The sequence below is a fragment of the Bombina bombina genome, chromosome 3 (genome assembly GCF_027579735.1).
Source record: "Bombina bombina isolate aBomBom1 chromosome 3, aBomBom1.pri, whole genome shotgun sequence".
NCBI lineage: Eukaryota > Metazoa > Chordata > Amphibia > Anura > Bombinatoridae > Bombina > Bombina bombina.
The window spans coordinates 217,217,371-217,237,758 of NC_069501.1; the positions used below are offsets into that span (position 1 = coordinate 217,217,371).

The following is a 20,388-nucleotide window of genomic DNA, read 5'->3' on the forward strand; positions in this document are numbered from 1 at the left end:
CGTCACCAAACAAAACGGGAAGCCCCGGCGATGCCTGTCACTCTACAGGCACGATCGCCGGGGTAGGAGCGGGTGGGAGCCCCCAGATCTCCCTCAAGGTGGGAGAGTGCTAGTGATGGCTCTGAGCCGTCATTAGTACCAGAGTGGGAAACTCTGTGACGGCTTAGAGCTGTCATTAGCACTCAAAGGGTTAAGAAGCCACATTCTGGTAGTTATTATTAGTAGGAATATCATTACTTGTATAATAATAACAACTGATATTTAAAAAAATAAAAGGTTATGAAACATTTTACTATACTTTACAATTATTAAAATATTATAATTATTTATTTTCTTACCCTCTGTTTTGCAAGTCTTCTAGATTGGAGGCATTCCACTCTGAGCCCTGGAGAAAAATAAATGTTATAATTACCTTAAACAATTTGTGAAACACTGACTATATATATAATACAACATAAAAAAAAACAGTTTGTCTAAAGAAAAGCAAAAATGTGTTTGCAGGAGTTATGTTATTATGTGAAAAAGTAATCTAAATCTGTAAGTTTATACACCATATTGACATCTAATACTGACATTTTAGTCAATATTTACTAAGGGATTGTGTAAAAAAATGTTTTTAAAAGGGATACTAAACCCAATTTTTTGCTTTTAGGATTCGGATAGAGCGTGCAATTTTAAGCAGCTTTCTAATTTACTCCTATTATCATTTTTTCTTCGTTCTCTTGTTATCTTTATTTGAAAAAGCAGGAATGAAAGCTTAGGAGATGGACCATTTTTGGTTCAGCAACCCTGGATAGTGCTTGCTGATTGGGTGCTACATTTAGCTACCAATCAGCAAGCGCTACCCAGGTCCTGAACCTACAATGGGCCGGCTCCTATGCTTTCATTCCTGTTTTTTCAAATAAAGATAGCAAGAGAATGAAGAGAAATTAATACTAGAAGTAAATTAGAAAGTTGCTTAAAATTAAATTGCATGCTCTATATGAATAATGAAAGAAAAAATTGGGGTTTAGTATCCCTTTAAGTCACCACTATTTTACAGATAAATGTACTAGCTTACCGGAGTTTGGTGCTTTGAAATAATTTAATATGCAGCAATTAAATTGTTCCCAACTTGTTCTCTGGGTGAATCGGTTTACACACATTATGAAAAAATGCACATATCACTTATTTGCAGTTTAGTGTCATATGGGCCAATAAGAAAAAAAGCCCATCCTAACATGACTGTATAAAAGTACATGTGTTGAAAGAAACAAAAGCAATCTAGAAAACATATAAAATTAGATTCTAGTGTGTGGATGAGACACAGGAGAACAGTGCCAAAACTAATTCATAGCAACATGGTTAGGCGTTGCAGTGATACAGTAATATGTTGTCAAGTTCCAAAAAGTAAAATGTTGTGAGAAGTTATGTCTGACAGTTTGTGTGCAAAAATCCTGTCAGGTTAAACAAAACACAGGAATATATGACATGAAAGCAAACAGATGATTTCACTTTCCATGCTGAAACCGGACAAATTTGAAATGTCACATGTGGGGTGGGGAACAGCTTGTCAAACCAGGTAAATTATCTGGATTTTCAAGAAACAGAAAACAAACACTTAGATGTACATAACATGGACTTTTACTGAGTATATCATAAAATATTTTAACTATTAGCAGCTGTATAGCTTTTGTAGAATGCGTAGAAAAACTCTGAGTACTAAGTCCCTTTAAAGATATATTAAACAGTGATTATTTGGTAAAAAAACAAATATGTTAAATCAAAGTAAATATAAAAAGAAACAGATTGTGTAAAAAAAAAGCAAACAACTTGCTTTTTTTCTCGCAAAATTAGCATTTAGAATTTATCACTGTAGCCCCGCCCTCAGTGTGATAAAAGTGGAACATTTTTTTAAACTTAAGTGTTATTCTGCCAGTTCTGAGCATGAGCAAATCGAATTCCCTGTTTATCTAGTCAAAACTTCCAAAGTTGGTTTAGTATTAAAGACATATTGCTAGATAAGATTCCTGTAGAGGCTACAGCCTCCTTGTAGGGCTGTGACAGGAAGTAATGAACTGCATAAAATGAAGCTTTAAAAAAAAAAAAAAAAAAAAAAAAAAAAAGGTAAAGTCCATTTAAATAGATGAATAATACATTATAAGCCCATGCTTAGTGTTTTTTTTATTACAACAATGAAACAGACTGTTTAAGATCAATTCAACTTTCTTTTACCCACCTAAGTTTCACTCTAATCAATAACAGCCGCTACAGTAATAAAGATGCAGTGGCAGAGAGGTGGAAGAATCTTTGTGTGTGACCTATAGTAATTTACAACACATGCCTGGACTTCACGTGACCTTTGAGGATTTTCCATGCATAACATAAAGACAGATGAGGAATGGTTTAAACAGGCAGTGGCCATATACAATATCAGTAAGGGTCTAGTTTCCAACACTTGTGCCCTGCAGATCAATATTTTAGAAGTGTCAAAGGCCCCATATAAATTTATAGCTATTAAACATAGAACTAAAAAATGTCCAGAGGCACAGGATTCAGTAAGGTTGCACATCCTTTGTCTGCCCTTACTCCTTTCAGAAGCTTGCCCACCCACCCCACCACAAGCACTTTTTTAATGCTTTTTCCTGGAGTCACAAAAACATAATTTATGCTTACCTGATAAATTCCTTTCTTCTGTAGTGTGATCAGTCCACGGGTCATCATTACTTCTGGGATATTACTCCTCCCCAACAGGAAGTGCAAGAGGATTCACCCAGCAGAGCTGCATATAGCTCCTCCCCTCTACGTCACTCCCAGTCATTCGACCAAGGACCAACGAGAAAGGAAAAGCCAAGGGTGAAGTGGTGACTGGAGTATAAATTAAAAAATATTTACCTGCCTTAAAAACAGGGCGGGCCGTGGACTGATCACACTACAGAAGAAAGGAATTTATCAGGTAAGCATAAATTATGTTTTCTTCTGTTAAGTGTGATCAGTCCACGGGTCATCATTACTTCTGGGATACCAATACCAAAGCAAAAGTACACGGATGACGGGAGGGATAGGCAGGCTCTTTATACAGAAGGAACCACTGCCTGAAGAACCTTTCTCCCAAAAATAGCCTCCGAAGAAGCAAAAGTGTCAAATTTGTAAAATTTGGAAAAAGTATGAAGCGAAGACCAAGTTGCAGCCTTGCAAATCTGTTCAACAGAGGCCTCATTCTTGAAGGCCCAAGTGGAAGCCACAGCTCTAGTAGAATGAGCTGTAATTCTTTCAGGAGGCTGCTGTCCAGCAGTCTCATAAGCTAAACGAATTATGCTACGAAGCCAAAAAGAAAGAGAGGTAGCGGAAGCTTTTTGACCTCTCCTCTGCCCAGAGTAAATGACAAACAGAGAAGACGTTTGTCGAAATTCCTTAGTTGCCTGTAAGTAAAATTTTAGAGCACGGACTACATCCAGGTTGTGCAGTAGACGTTCCTTCTTTGAAGAAGGATTTGGGCATAAAGAAGGAACAACAATCTCTTGATTGATATTCCTGTTAGTAACTACCTTAGGTAAGAACCCAGGTTTAGTACGCAGGACTACCTTATCCGAATGAAAAATCAAATAAGGAGAATCACAATGTAAGGCTGATAATTCAGAGACTCTTCGAGCCGAGGAAATAGCCATTAAAAATAGAACTTTCCAAGATAACAACTTTATATCAATGGAATGAAGGGGTTCAAACGGAACGCCCTGTAAAACATTAAGAACAAGGTTTAAACTCCATGGTGGAGCAACAGTTTTAAACACAGGCTTAATTCTGGCCAAAGCCTGACAAAAAGCCTGGACGTCAGGAACTTCTGACAGACGTTTGTGTAACAGAATGGACAGAGCTGAGATCTGTCCCTTTAATGAACTAGCAGATAAACCCTTTTCTAAACCTTCTTGTAGAAAAGACAATATCCTAGGAATCCTAACCTTACTCCAAGAGTAACCTTTGGATTCACACCAATATAGGTATTTACGCCATATCTTATGGTAAATCTTTCTGGTAACAGGTTTCCTAGCCTGTATTAAGGTATCAATAACTGACTCAGAAAATCCACGTCTTGATAAAATCAAGCGTTCAATTTCCAAGCAGTCAGCTTCAGAGAAGTTAGATTTTGATGTTTGAAGGGACCCTGTATCAGAAGGTCCTGTTTCAGAGGTAGAGACCAAGGTGGACAGGATGACATGTCCACCAGGTCTGCATACCAAGTCCTGCGTGGCCACGCAGGTGCTATTAGAATCACTGATGCTCTCTCTTGTTTGATTCTGGCAATCAATCGAGGAAGCAACGGGAAGGGTGGAAACACGTAAGCCATCCTGAAGTCCCAAGGTGCTGTCAGAGCATCTATCAGGACTGCTCCTGGATCCCTGGATCTGGACCCGTAACGAGGAAGCTTGGCGTTCTGTCGAGACGCCAAGAGATCTATCTCTGGTTTGCCCCAACGTCGAAGTATTTGGGCAAAGACCTCCGGATGAAGTTCCCACTCCCCCGGATGAAAAGTCTGACGACTTAAGAAATCCGCCTCCCAGTTCTCCACTCCCGGGATGTGGATTGCTGACAGGTGGCAAGAGTGAGACTCTGCCCAGCAAATTATCTTTGATACTTCCATCATAGCTAGGGAGCTTCTTGTCCCTCCCTGATGGTTGATGTAAGCTACAGTCGTGATGTTGTCCGACTGAAACCTGATGAACCCCCGAGTTGTCAACTGGGGCCAAGCCAGGAGGGCATTGAGAACTGCTCTCAATTCCAGAATGTTTATTGGCAGGAGACTCTCCTCCTGACTCCATTGTCCCTGAGCCTTCAGAGAATTCCAGACGGCACCCCAACCTAGAAGGCTGGCGTCTGTTGTTACAATTGTCCAGTCTGGTCTGCTGAATGGCATCCCCCTGGACAGATGTGGCCGAGAAAGCCACCATAGAAGAGAATTTCTGGTCTCTTGATCCAGATTCAGAGAAGGGGATAAGTCTGAGTAATCCCCATTCCACTGACTTAGCATGCACAGTTGCAGTGGTCTGAGGTGTAAGCGTGCAAAGGGTACTATGTCCATTGCCGCTACCATTAAGCCGATTACCTCCATGCATTGAGCCACTGACGGGTGTTGAATGGAATGAAGGGTGCGGCAAGCACTTTGAAGTCTTGTTAGCCTGTCCTCTGTCAGGTAAATCTTCATTTCTACAGAATCTATAAGAGTCCCCAGGAAGGGAACTCTTGTGAGTGGAACGAGTGAACTTTTCTTTTCGTTCACCTTCCATCCATGTGACCTTAGAAATGCCAGCACTAACTCTGTATGAGACTTGGCAGTTTGAAAGCTTGAAGCTTGTATCAGAATGTCGTCTAGGTATGGAGCTACCGAGATTCCCCGCGGTCTTAGTACCGCCAGAAGAGCACCCAGAACCTTTGTGAAGATTCTTGGAGCTGTAGCCAATCCGAATGGAAGAGCCACAAACTGGTAATGCCTGTCTAGGAAGGCAAACCTTAGGTACCGATAATGATCTTTGTGAATCGGTATGTGAAGGTAAGCATCTTTTAAATCTACAGTGGTCATGTATTGACCCTCTTGGATCATAGGTAAAATTGTCCGAATAGTCTCCATCTTGAACGATGGAACTCTTAGGAATTTGTTTAGGATCTTTAAGTCCAGGATTGGTCTGAAAGTTCCCTCTTTTTTGGGAACCACAAACAGATTTGAGTAAAACCCCTGTCCCTGTTCCGATCGTGGAACTGGATGGATTACTCCCATTAACAAGAGCTCTTGTACGCAGCGTAGAAACGCCTCTTTCTTTGTCTGGATTGTTGACAATCTTGACAGATGAAATCTCTCTCTTGGAGGAGAGTATTTGAAGTCCAGAAGGTATCCCTGAGATATTATCTCTAGCGCCCAGGGATCCTGAACATCTCTTGCCCAAGCCTGGGCGAAGAGAGAAAGTCTGCCCCCCACTAGATCCGATCCCGGATCGGGGGCCCTCAATTCATGCTGTTTTAGGGGCAGCAGCAGGTTTCCTAGTCTGCTTGCCCTTGTTCCAGGACTGGTTAGGTTTCCAGCCTTGTCTGTAGCGAGCAACAGCTCCTTCCTGTTTTGGTGCAGAGGAAGTTGATGCTGCTCCTGCTTTGAAATTACGAAAGGAACGAAAATTAGACTGTCTAGTCTTGGCTTTGGCTTTGTCCTGAGGCAGGGCATGGCCTTTACCTCCTGTAATGTCAGCGATAATCTCTTTCAACCCGGGCCCGAATAAGGTCTGCCCTTTGAAAGGTATATTAAGCAATTTAGACTTAGAAGTAACATCAGCTGACCAGGATTTTAGCCACAGCGTCCTGCGTGCCTGAATGGCGAATCCTGAATTCTTCGCCGTAAGTTTAGTAAGATGTACTACGGCCTCCGAAATGAATGAATTAGCTAGTTTAAGGACTCTAAGCCTGTCCGTAATGTCGTCCAGAGTAGCTGAACCAATGTTCTCTTCCAGAGACTCAATCCAGAATGCCGCTGCAGCCGTGATCGGCGCAATGCATGCAAGGGGTTGCAATATAAAACCTTGTTGAACAAACATTTTCTTAAGGTAACCCTCTAACTTTTTATCCATTGGATCTGAAAAAGCACAGCTATCCTCCACCGGGATAGTGGTACGCTTAGCTAAGGTAGAAACTGCTCCCTCCACCTTAGGGACCGTTTGCCATAAGTCCCTTGTGGTGGCGTCTATTGGAAACATTTTTCTAAATATCGGAGGGGGTGAGAACGGCACACCGGGTCTATCCCACTCCTTAGTAACAATTTCAGTAAGTCTCTTAGGTATAGGAAAAACCTCAGTACTCGTCGGTACCGCAAAATATTTATCCAACCTACACATTTTCTCTGGTATTGCAACTGTGTTACAATCATTCAGAGCCGCTAACACCTCCCCTAGTAATACACGGAGGTTAGTTTAAATTTAAAATTTGAAATATCTGAATCCAGTCTGTTTGGATCAGAACCGTCACCCACAGAATGAAGTTCTCCGTCCTCATGTTCTGCCACCTGTGACGCAGTGTCTGACATGGCCCTAATATCAGCGCACTCTGTTCTCACCCCAGAGTGATCACGCTTACCTCTTAGTTCTGGTAATTTAGCCAAAACCTCAGTCATAACAGTAGCCATATCCTGTAATGTGATTTGTAATGGCCGCCCAGATGTACTCGGCGCTACAATATCACGCACCTCCCTCTGAGCGGGAGATGTAGGTACTGACACGTGAGGCGAGTTAGTCGGCATAACTCTCCCCTCGTTGTTTGGTGAAATTTGTTCAATTTGTACAGATTGACTTTTATTTAAAGTAGCATCAATACAGTTAGTACATAAATTTCTATTGGGCTCCACTTTGGCATTGCAACAAATGACACAGGTATCATCCTCTGAATCAGACATGTTTAACACACTAGCAAATAAACTTGCAACTTGGAAATACAATTCAATTAGAATAATATTAAAATGTACTGTGCCTTTAAGAAGCACAGAAGATCTATGACAGTTGAAAATTAATAAATTGAAACAGTTATAGCCTCAATCCTTGTAAACAACACAACTTTAGCAAAGGTTTAATCCCATTAGCAAAGATAACAAATTCTGAAAGCAGGAAACAAATTACAGAATAAACGTTTTTTATCTCAGTCAAACTATAATTCTCACAGCTCTGCTGAGAGAAATTACCTCCCTCAAAATAAGTTTGAAGACCCCTGAGCTCTGTAGAGATGAACCGGATCATGCAGGGAATACAATGAGTTGCTGACTGAAATATTTGATGCATAGAAAAAGCGCCAAAAAACGGCCCCTCCCCCTCACACACAGCAGTGAGGGAGAACAGAAACTGTCAGAAAAACAGATTAAGCAACTGCCAAGTGGAAAAATAGTGCCCAAACATTTATTCACACAGTACCTCAGCAAATGAAAACGATTTTACATTCCAGCAAAAACGTTAAACATAATCTCTAGTTATTAAACAGCTTTATGTATTTCTTACAGTGTAATTCTAGTGAAGTACCATTCCCCAGAATACTGAAGTGTAAAGTATACATACATGACATTATATCGGTATGGCAGGATTTTCTCATCAATTCCATTGTCAGAAAATAAAAACTGCTACATACCTCTATGCAGATTCATCTGCCCGCTGTCCCCTGATCTGAAGTTTACCTCACTCCTCAGATGGCCGAGAACAGCAATATGATCTTAACTACTCCGGCTAAAATCATAGCAAAACTCTGGTAGATTCTTCTTCAAACTCTGCCAGAGAGGTAATAACACACTCCGGTGCTATTTTAAAATAACAAACTTTTGATTGAAGATATAAAACTAAGTATAATCACCATAGTCCTCTCACACATCCTATCTAGTCGTTGGGTGCAAGAGAATGACTTGGAGTGACGTAGAGGGGAGGAGCTATATGCAGCTCTGCTGGGTGAATCCTCTTGCACTTCCTGTTGGGGAGGAGTAATATCCCAGAAGTAATGATGACCCGTGGACTGATCACACTTAACAGAAGAAACCCATAGCGCACATTCTTAGTTCTGCTTTTTCCAGAGGGCTAAAGAAACTAGTACAGAGGGCCCCATGGGCCGCCAGTTAGATCATAATGTATAAGAGAGAGAGAGAAATATAAACCTACAGGGCAACTTAACGGTACTCTCATCACCTAATATATCTTTGTGTCTTAATACATATAATGATTTGATAAGGTTAAAATCACATTACGTTTTATGCTGCCCTAAGGCAATTTTAATGGGATGCGTTCATTACTCACTTTCACGTGTGAGCTAGCAGACTTTCCCTCGCAAGCTCAAAAAAGGTACACACTAGGCCTAGCCTAAATACACCTCTTAGAGCTAGATTTATTATTGACTGAAAGTCCTGATCGCTCATTTGAGACTGCAACTGATACAGTTTAAACCACTACTTCATAAACGCTTTCTGCCAACTTGTGGTTGGCGGATAAAAATCCCCCTGGAATAATTTGACAGGGTGATTAAAAAGCCCTACACTCTGCACTTGGTTGATTGAGGTCAAGGAGAAGTATTGCATGAGCACTTGCTTGTGCAATGCTAAATATGGGTAACAAATGAGCCCCACAATTTCTGATGAAATGCAGACAGGTTCATTTGTTGGCAAATTGCTAAATCTTGCCCTTATTGTTCTAACTTGTGCTCTTTTGCCTTCCAACTATTTCTGATAGATTAAATGCTGCTTTAGGTTGCTCATATTTGCATACCACACATAAAATAATGATATATTCAGAAACAAAAAAAGATGGCGCCATTATAGGTTACTGAACATTGAGCTGTGGGGAAAGGATGGGCATACTAATCCAAGTGTGGTGTAGCAAGATCGGGAAGAGGTTTGCATTAACGGTCTGTTCTGCTCTAGTGTATTATAGCAATTTGTAAATATGATTCACAGCATTTGGGATCCACAAATCTGATGACAAAAATAGAATCCAATAGTCTAGGCAAACGGGGCACTGACCAGGAGCATATAAGTGGACATTAAAGGGACAGTCTACTTTTTATTGTTTAAAATATAGCCAACGTCTTTACTACCCATTCCCCAGCTACTTTTTAACCTCTAAACCTCTGCCTTTTTCTAAGCCCCTGCAGTGAACCTCTCATCTCAGTCCATTTTATAAGCTTTTCCCAGTCAGACAGTGCTAGTTCATGTGTATCATATATATATATATATATATATATATATATATATATATAACACATTGTTATATATATTGGCTAAAATCCAAGTTTGTAAAAATTACTGAGAAAAGGGGCAGTCTACAGAGGCCTAAATACAAGGTAATCAGAGAGGTAAAAAGTATATTAATATAACAGTGTTGGTTATGCAAAAGCTAGGGAATAAATAATAAAGGGATTATCTATTGTTTAAACAAACATGTGTAAGTAGACTGTCCCTTTAAAAAGACTGACATAATGATGAGGTTTGAGACAAATTTTCATTGGAGAGCCAGGAAATATTTCATAGAGCACAGGTTCAGGTAATGTTCAGACAAGAAAATATAGCTAGACTGCAACTTATCATTAAATTAACAGCTGTAATTATGAAATGGCACTGCCAACTGAGAGTTTTAGGCATTCAGTATAATAATAATGATAATAATAATAATAATAATAATGATGGTGAAAAAAAACAGAATATGGAAAAGAGGTAAAAGATAATAGATGTCAAATTTTATCTATATTGCAAGATGGAAAGCTACATAACAATCATATCAATGGCACAAGTAAAACATAATGATAAATGTAAGACAGAGGAAAATCTCAAGCTTATCTTATGTACCACTAACTTACGTAATTATAATGTATGTTTAAATCTTTTTATTATGACAAGTATTTTCAGATAAATACAATAAAAGAGCATACAAGTATAAAGACTGAAGTATGCAATGTCTTTCTAACATTCTTGTATCTGGTCTGTTATTGGAAAACGGTTCAAATGTCTTTAACAGAATCATATTGAAGATCAATCTTATAAGAAATCTAAAGTAGGAATTAAACCTAAACAGACTTCATAGAGCGTGAAATTTTATAAATAGCTTTCCAATCGACTTCTGTAATCAATTTTGCTGTTCTCTTGGTATCCTTTATTAAATTGATGGTAAATCCTAGCATTTGTGAAACACCAGGTTTTACCATTGGAACAAATAAAGGGGACTTTCAGTCATGAAGTATACTTCATTCTGAAAGTTCCTTTATTTATTTAAAGCATTTGCCACACTGAGCGCACGTTTCCACCTCTTGGCTAATAGCCGTGCGGGCTATACGGCTTGGTGCCAGCAGGGCCGCACAGCCATTTGCTTAGTGGTGGAAACGTCACCTCACAGCAAAATAACCTCACAGCAAAATAGCATTCTGCCATGGGCTACTTGAGGAGCTCAATGCGGTGAACGCTTCAAACGAATAAAGTAACGTTCAGCACGAAGTATACTTCATGACTGAAAGACCCCTTTATTTGTTCCAATGGTAAATCCTAGAGTTTCATAAACGCTTGTATTTACCATCACTTAAAAGGGTATTATTGGGTGAGCTCAGAAGTGTGCATGTGACTCCAGCCATTTTGCAGCAGTGTTTGCAATATTTTTCTAGCAATGCTATACATAGACTGCTAAAGACACATGCACGCTCCTATCAGCATACCTGGCTTTACTCTTAAAGGATAGCAAGAGAACAAAGAAAATTTGATATTAGATGCAAAGTTGTTTAAAATCACATTCTCTATCTGAATCATAAAAGTATAATTTTTACTTTACTGTCCCTTTAAGTATATGGGGACAGATTTATCAACTGTTTTATGTCCCTAGCAATTGAAAAATCAAGGGCTATGGAACAGTCTTGTTCTTTAAATACAGGCAACACAATAACAAATATGAGCTTGCCCACAAGCTTGCCAAGCACCTGCCATCTTCTCAGGTAGGCTAACACGCAAGTAAAAAGAGATTACATACTAGCTTACGCAAGGGTTGTTTTATTGAGACAAAAAGTTGGCTTGGTTTCTTTAAATGCCTTTCGCATTTTGGCACTGGATTCCAAGGAGAGTTCATTCTGTTTTCAGTTGTTTTCTCCTTCCCAGGAGGCAACAGAGTTTGCCAAAGATCTATGTCACCCCACAGTTCCAGCTTTAAAGATATTTTTCTTCCATACAGTGCCAACCAGTTTCACTACAGTAAGTTGTCCTCCCACTACCTGTCTAACATATCCATGTCCTTGCAGTGTAAATAGCTATATATCCCATGAGGCACTGATGGTCAACGATCATTAACCTCTCTCAGCGTCCAAAAGCTGTGGCCAAACTCTCTGTTTCCTGCTCTCTGAAGTGATAAAGCAAGCAATGGGGGCTACTCTCTTTGAAGAGAAAAGAATGAGCTATGGTTGCCTACATTATTCCACTGCCCTAGTTTTATCTCTATAGAAAATCAAGCTATAGAGAAAAAAAAGTGTGTACCAAACAATGCATACTGACTTTCTATGGAAACCTTGAAAGAGACACTGTTCAGGTTAAGGGGCTATTAAAGACATTTTTCATATAGGAGTGTTATATATTATTAATTGAGCACTACAATTAATAAATGTTTTCAACAAAGTTTGGAACAGTAATTTTGTTTGTAAAATTTGCATTGTTTCGCAGTTCAGGGTAATACTCTTTGGAAAGCCTTGCTGTGGACAACATTATAAGAAGAAAAACTAAAAACTCAAAACACGGCACATGTTACTTTAAGCTTAAAGAAAGGGAAATTGCATCATATTCTAAAATAATTACTGTAGTTTAGTGCTCTTAATATTAACTCAATTTGCTTATTCATTTATATATATATATATATATATATATATATATATATATATATATATATATATATATATATATATATATATATATATATATATATATATATATATATATATATATATATGTGACAAAAATGGCAATAAAAAGGAAAAAAAAATTTTTTATGCAGGTAAACTACATGTATCTTACCAGGTACACATGGTCAAAAATTTCTGTAGGGCTGTCCATCTGTCCCAAGATAATAATCATCTCATTGTCAATAAATTCCTTAAACTCTCTCAGATTACAAGCCATCTGCATTTCAAGCTCTGTCCGAATCTACAAAACACAGGTTAAAAAAAACAAAACTTATACATCATAAATAACAATGAAAACAAGTTCAAAGCATTGCTCCCTCCAACACTTTCCACAGTTGTATAAATGTGCAGCACTGTAACAACGGTGCCTCTGGAAGAATGACTATGTCAGCAAGGTGAGTTTTCAGCTAAAACAAATACAAAATAGCTTTCATTGCCCACATGTGATTTTAAGATTCTCTAGGGTTTCTCCCCAAAAGAAGAAAGGACATTTAACCAGGGCAATCACAAGTAAACCTTGTTGGCAAAGCCTCCAATATAGTTAATGTTTTCCTTATTCATCAATTTTTCATGGACATATGGAATAGTATTACCTTATATATGGAAGACAAATGCCCTCTATGTTTTCCTGGTTGTTACATTAATGAACAATTTTATTAACATCTTAATGTTAAATTTCAAAGGACATTATTAATCAAAAAAGCCATTTAAGCAAACTCATTTTTGGGGTCTGTGTTCTCTGTTTAGAAGGTACTGCAACCCCATTGTACCTCTTTAGATGTGATATTTTCCAGGTCTCTCTGCATCATGATCTCTCTCAGCTTCACCTTTATTAAACGTTCTGTACGCTCAAGCTCTGTTGGGCTGTAAAATAAAGACAGATTACAATACTTTATGCGTTGGTCATACAACCATGTTAACTAAATGAAATGCTAGAAATCTGACACACCTCTACACAACTAATGCAACATCACAACCTGATTTTGTAGTCATGTGCATGCGGCATTTGTTTTTATAAACAAACGCCGAATATGGCCGCGAATAGCAGCGTTCTGCTCTTTTAGGAGACTGTTTTCTTTGTTTAATAGTGCAACACATAAGGATGTGAATTTTACAGATCTTTGTGTGTTGCACTATTATACAAATAAATTCCGCTCCAAAAAGATCTGAATGCTGCTACCTGCAGCCATATTCAGTGTTCGTTTATAAAAATAAATACAAAATGCACATGTCTATTTTCTAGTGGCTCCCAAAAGTTATATTCATATTATCACCATTATTTATATGTTAGTGTATTCTGCACCTCTAATTAGACCTGATAATACAAATAAGTACAGGAGGAGGAGGCGCTTACCCCTAAAGCTCAATGGGTATGGCTTTAGGAACAGATCACCCCCTTAACTCACACATGGATTTGTATAGTAAAGCACAGCATGCAATGCATTGTTTCTAATGCCTTGTGTTCAAATCACTTACACATCAGTAAAGAGCACCGGTGAATCCGAGCGATGGGACTGCACATCTTGCATGGCATTCCATTCATTGACGGATGTCTGGTCAGAGTTGATTTGACTCTCATAATAACTAACCCATGTTAGAAAAAGGCTGCCTGGGTAATAATTACTGGATCGGGCTACCTCACAGGCTTTATGTAAACTCTGCAGGGCTGACCTGTAAGGAAACAAATTACAATCTATGATACAGAGCTCTTATAACAAATATACAATATAATGACTAAATGGACCAAAACTATACACATGGATATATATATATATATATATATATATATATATATATATATATATATATATATATATACATACATACATACATACATACATACATACAGTATATATATAAATATATATATATATATATATATATATATATATAGATATAACACACACACATATACATATATATATATATATATATATACACACGTGTGTGAAAATCTTTGAAACAATAATTTAATAGTAAAAGGATAAAATTATTATTGCTTACCACATAGCTTGTACAGAAACAGGTTTGAATATGTGAACTCTGTTATCGGTTGAAACGCTGAACCCTCTGTGGGAAAAACACAGTTAATTTTACTTTTGAAGTAACATTACTATCTCTGTGAGAGACATTAAGCCTAACCCCCATATCAAAAACTTTTATAGACTGACAATTATGTGTACAAAGGGACAAAATCAGAGATATAAAATGACAGCACTTATAGAAGTCTATTAAAATTAGTAAGAAGTTAACAAGGGCTAGACTGCGTAGTGCAGAATGATATACAAAATTAGAAAACATAATCTATCGGTTTTATAGACTAGCACAAAAACCATCAGACAAAGACTGCCTTTAGGAAACTATATAAAAAGCCCAGAAGGTATAATCTTTTATACAATAAATTCAAACCCAGAGGAAGGATTACTAGGCCTTACTAAGACCTACCATCATAAAAAAAAGTTTTATTACACTAGTCTAGACTGGGCTGAGCACACGTTCTATACATATAAAATAAACACCTACTACTTTCATTATTTGTGTTACATAATTACATAATGACAATGTCCTAAAGTTTTGAGGTTGTAAACAAAATGTTTCTCAGCAGCAAAGTGTACAGTTAATGTCGGAACTGCATGTGAAGGACAGACTGGGACGCAGGAAAGGTCACTTGAGGTGCTGACTAGAAGTATAGGCTATAACTGTGTAGAGGTCACTACAGTTTGCGGCAAAAACAATAAGGATGACAATTTCTCTAATAATATTGTGTGTGAAATGAAGCTTCATCAGTGGGAAAAAGAACAACCTACACTAACCTTTCTTTATACCGTTTCCTCTCCTCCATTGCTATCCTCTTGTACCCCCTTAGCATGTAAGCCTAAGAGCCCAGCAGCTGTTTGTAGATCACCTTCTTAAGAGCTGACTACAACAGTGCGACTCTTGGCAGGGCCCTCTACCCGGTTGATCCCTATAAATGTTTCCTTGTATTCCGCCTATGTTTATAACGCTGCAGAATCTGTTGGCGCTCTACAAATAACCGATAATAATAATAATAAAGAACTTACCCATCTCCATCCAGATGGATAAGAGTGTCACTCCACAGGGGTAGTACAAGGCCAATAGTACACGTGCTGCTGCAATTAGAAGACCACAGTGAGAAGATCAAATAGAAAATATATGATACATCACAATAATCATTTCATACCAAAACTCTTAAGCACTTCACAAAAGTAAAGCCAGAGTCATATGGACAGATATGACCAATCATATTTGCACAAAATCATTGCTCCGGTTCTAAAAAAATAACAACTATTTTAAAGCACAAAGGAACAAAAAGCAATTAACAAGATAAATACATTTTTTGAAAGAAAAAAAAAGTTAAAATAATCCTCCAATATAAAACGCTCACAAATATTAATAGTGCACAGAAAGGAGGTTCTACAAGCACTGAAGCACAAAACTACTTTAAAAAAAAAAAAAAAAAGAAAAAGTGAATTTTTTAGAATGGTAATCCAGTAAAGCACTTTCATTTATTATTTTTGACAGCTTGTCCTGAAATAAATCCGGAATCTTTTAAAATTTAAGAAAGAAAGAATTGCTTTCAAATTCATTAAAGGGATAGTCTAGTCAAAATTAAACTTTTTATGATTCAGGTAGAGCAATTTTAATCAACTTTTCTAATTTACTCCTTTTATCAATTTCTCTTCTTTGTCTGAAAAATCAAGAATGTAAGCCCATTTTTGGCTCAGCACCTGGGTAGTGCTTGTTGACTGGTGTCTAAATATAGCCAACAGCCAGTACTACCCAGGTGCTGAACCAAAAATGGGCCAGCTCCTAAGCTTACATTCAAATAAAGATACCAAGAGAAGGGAAAACAAATAATAGGAGTAAATTAGAAAGTTGCTTATAGGCACACTGAACCCAAATTTTTTCTTTCATAATTCAGATAGAGCATGAATTTTTAAGCAACTTTCTAATTTACTCCTATTATCAAATTTTCTTTATTATTTTGGTATCTTTATTTGAAATGCAAGAATGTAAGTTTAGATGCCGGCCCATTTTTGGTGAACAACCTGGGTTGTCCTTGCTGATTGGTGGATAAATTCATCCACCAATAAAGAAAATGCTGTCCAGAGTCTGAACCAAAAAAAACTTAGATTCCTTGTTTTTCAAATAAAGATAGCAAGAGAACGAAGAAAAATTGATAATAGGAGTAAATTAGAAAGTTGTTTAAAATTGCATGCTCTATCCAAATCAAAAAAGAAATTTTTTAGGTTCAGTGTCCCTTTAAAATTGCACGCTCTATCTGAATAATGAAACTTTACTTTTGACTAGATTATCTCTGTAAATATGTTTCATTATTTAAGACAATGCCCTATTAATTGCTACAACTGCATATATTTTTATATTTTTAAATTACAATGTATTAGTAAAATCAGGAGCTGACAAATTTATATTGAGGAGCCAGAAACATATTTTAGGAACCAATCTGGATTTTATGTTTGTCAGGTTCTTGGAAAGAAATTGTGACAATAGTTAAAATAAAGGTGATTAACCTACAGTACAAATTATTATTATTTTTTAAGAATTGAAGGCAGTTAAAGCTAGCTAGTGTATTTGCCTTCTAGCAGTTCTCAGCCTTTAATAAGGGTTACCTGACACATTAAAGACATTGTGTTATACAAACCATTATTCACCAAGTTTGTGTGCTGTAAATGTGATGAGTTTATGGAAACAGAAAAAGGTTTGCAAAGACATCACATGGTGTGAGATATTTTTAGTAAGAACTGATTAGGGAAACCTAGCAACCAATCAAGGACCTTGTCATAAATACGGAGGAGAAACTTGACCTGGAGAGTTAAAAACAGCTCAGCTTCTTTCTGCATATCTCCTTTTCTTAGTTTACTTAAAGGGACACAAAACACTAAATATATCCAAGACAAGATGATATATTCAAAGAAAAGATAAGCCAGAGAAAAATAAGCAGGCATAGTTTTAAAATTATATTAGTTGTTTAAATATTGCTGAAAATATGTATCAAGTCTTATTTTATAATAAAGTAAAGTAATGAGCACCACCATGGAGAAACTACTGAGGCCAATAAGGTACACTTATAAATAAGTAACCAGAGTGCTCTAACAAGGGCTGTGTAGAATGTAGTAGTATTAGGTTGTGAAGTCTGGAAAACCTCCAATTTTAAAGGAAAAAATAAATAATTAAAGCATTGCAAAATATTTTTATTACAAAAAAGTAAACATTTTATATTATAATCACAGAGTGTGTGACAGCGCTATTAAGCTTTGGCCAGTACAGGCTATGAGCACTATAACAAACAAATGTATTGCTAGAACAAACATTACACGTTGTGTACTCACTCATGTGGCAGGTTCAATATTTACCAGTTTAAACAATGTGTTTACAGTGTTACCACTTCTCTCACCACAATATAATATTGTCATGGAAAACAGTTCTCCCTGTCAATTCCCTTAAATCAGCTTCTGGAGAACAATCTGCTTAATAAAGGATACAACTATGCACTAAAAGAGGCCTGACCTACCTAAGATGGCATGATTAAGGGCTGACTGCTTGAAACATTGTCATATTTTTCATGATCCTTATGTTCCAATAAAGGTGACAAAATGCTGTGCTGTTGGAATCAGTATTTTCTCTTCCTTATACCTATTTGTAAAAATCTGACAGTTCAATTCTGTTCTGGATCAGCAATGCCCTTCGATCTGGAGTTGAACACAGCCAGTTACTGTTGGCTACACACATATGCTGCCCCTGATTGGTTTAGCAGCCATTTTCTGCAACGGACCAGTAGTGCATTGCTGGTCCAGAGCGGATATGAGCTGTCCCTTTGCAGGCATTACACATAGGTAAGTGCAAATAGTAGTGCAATACTAAAATATTCTATAGTATAAGAACTGCAGCTTTATTACATTTAAACGGTCATAACACCACAATTACCAAATAATCATCAGCGATAGATACCTGGGAGCAGACAACATCTTTATAAAAACAGGAGCCGTTGAAACACTGAATATTCAAGCACTTTTACAAATTTTCAAGAATATGTGAGAGGAAGAGGACCTCAACCAGCACAGACTATTCCCTGAAGCAAAGGGCTAATTATCAAGTAATATCCAGCCCACACCCCTGAAACAGACTCTCTAGCAAGTCTTACACAAACACTACAACATGACTTGTTATGCAACAACTGGACACACTGTTCTGCAAGTCGAGAGGCTTGATCAGAACACATGACCTGTCGCCTGGGAGGGATTGCTCTCATCACAGATGAGCATTAAATTACACATATCATGAGAGATGGAAGCACTTATGATGCCTTCTTTTTATCTGACAGCCAATACCACAACAACAAAAATCCTTTACTGACAGAAATAGGTTAAGTTTTAGGTTCTCATTATTATGCATGAGAGAATGAAGGACAGAAAAGTTGCAGAGATGGGCAACAAGTAACATTTTAAAGGGCTGCAAAAAGACATACTGTAATTTTAACCATTACACTCGAGTTGCAGCATAAACTGTCTTTATCTACTTTATTTGAGTACTTATTGTCAGGGAAAATGTGGAACTGAAGTGCTTGAGAACTGTGGAACCTGTATTTAAATATGAAATTAAAATGGGATCAAGAAGCATTATTGGAAGTCCATCACCAAGGGCCTCATGCTGCCCAACCCTGGTCTATAATATCTGCAATAGTGTAAGATAAATAACTTGCAAAACTACTCCTGGAATAATCCCTACAGAGGTTTCAACATCTTTATGGATAAGACATTTTTTTTTTTAAATGCATGATGGGCAACCAATGTCATCTGAAAAACCTCATAGGCATCCTCAGAGACTTCAGATCGGCCTCCCTGCATTTTATCCCTAAATATTGTAAATATTGTACAAAAGACTATATTTTAAAATTCAGAACAAACAACTTTGCAGACTGGGAAAGGCTAGAGGGCGGGTTTGAAAAAAATCTCTGAGAGCCAGCTACTGCACATTTGACTGCTCACTTCAAACAGCACTTTGCTCTGGATGCAAAGTGATAAGGAAAAGTTATACACTGCAACCATAGCACAGTTCTGTTTGAAGAGAACGGTCTAATGTGGAACAGCACTTCAAAGTTCAAGCCCTAACGGTTCCTGCATGTGTACTGTTCTTTCTGCAGACATTCTGCATTTTCTGCGATGACATCTCAGATCACTGTATGTTCTGCCTTATATATATATATATATATATATATATATATATTATACTGTGTGTCTATATATAATATATAAATATATATATATATATTTATTATAGATATATATAAATATATACGTTTATAATATATATATATATATATATATATATATATATACACTGTATATAATATATTTAGAATATATACTATATATATATATATATATATATATATATATATATATATATATATATATATATATATATATATATATATATATAGTGTAGATCAAGGAGTGCACTCGCCAGGACTTTTCACAACTTTATTCCAAATATGTGAACGTTTTCGGGGGTTTAGCCCCTTCCTCAGACATACATGTGTTAAATTTTACATTCCTTTTTGCTTTTGATTTTTTTTGTCAGTTTATTTATTATTTATTTTTTACTTTTTGTTTAGCCTATTATCCTGCTGTTTCACATTGTAATTTTTTTTGGGCCACTCTCATTCGTTGCTGGAGGGGTGACATCACCATGTGGGTGGCACCTTACTCTGGAGAGCGATTGATTGGGTGGACTACCTTACATAAGGGTGTCTGGTGTGGGTTGATTCACATTGTTATTTTGTATGTCTGAGGAAGGGGCTAAACCCCCGAAAACGTTCACATATTTGGAATAAAGTTCTGAAAAGTCTTGGCGAGTGCACTCATTCTTCTACTCTATTTGCCTATCTGTTGCACCCTGGGCACTTGTGACTTGATCTCTGGAGTGATTGTCTACATTGAACTTTTA

General features: G+C 37.2%; 1 protein-coding gene across 4 annotated transcripts in view; it reads right to left on the bottom strand.

The window, feature by feature from the left end:
- SSH2 (slingshot protein phosphatase 2) overlaps positions 1-20,388 on the bottom strand; it is a 479,353-nt gene that overhangs the window by 28,595 nt on the left and 430,370 nt on the right. For all 4 annotated transcript variants that reach the window (XM_053706138.1, XM_053706137.1, XM_053706139.1 and 1 more), the window contains 6 exons: positions 15,462-15,530; positions 14,404-14,469; positions 13,876-14,070; positions 13,170-13,263; positions 12,512-12,640; positions 339-385 (listed from right to left, as the gene is read on the bottom strand). In XM_053706138.1, the coding sequence (XP_053562113.1) occupies positions 339-385; positions 12,512-12,640; positions 13,170-13,263; positions 13,876-14,070; positions 14,404-14,469; positions 15,462-15,530 (600 nt within the window). The remainder of the gene's footprint in view (positions 1-338; positions 386-12,511; positions 12,641-13,169; positions 13,264-13,875; positions 14,071-14,403; positions 14,470-15,461; positions 15,531-20,388) is intronic.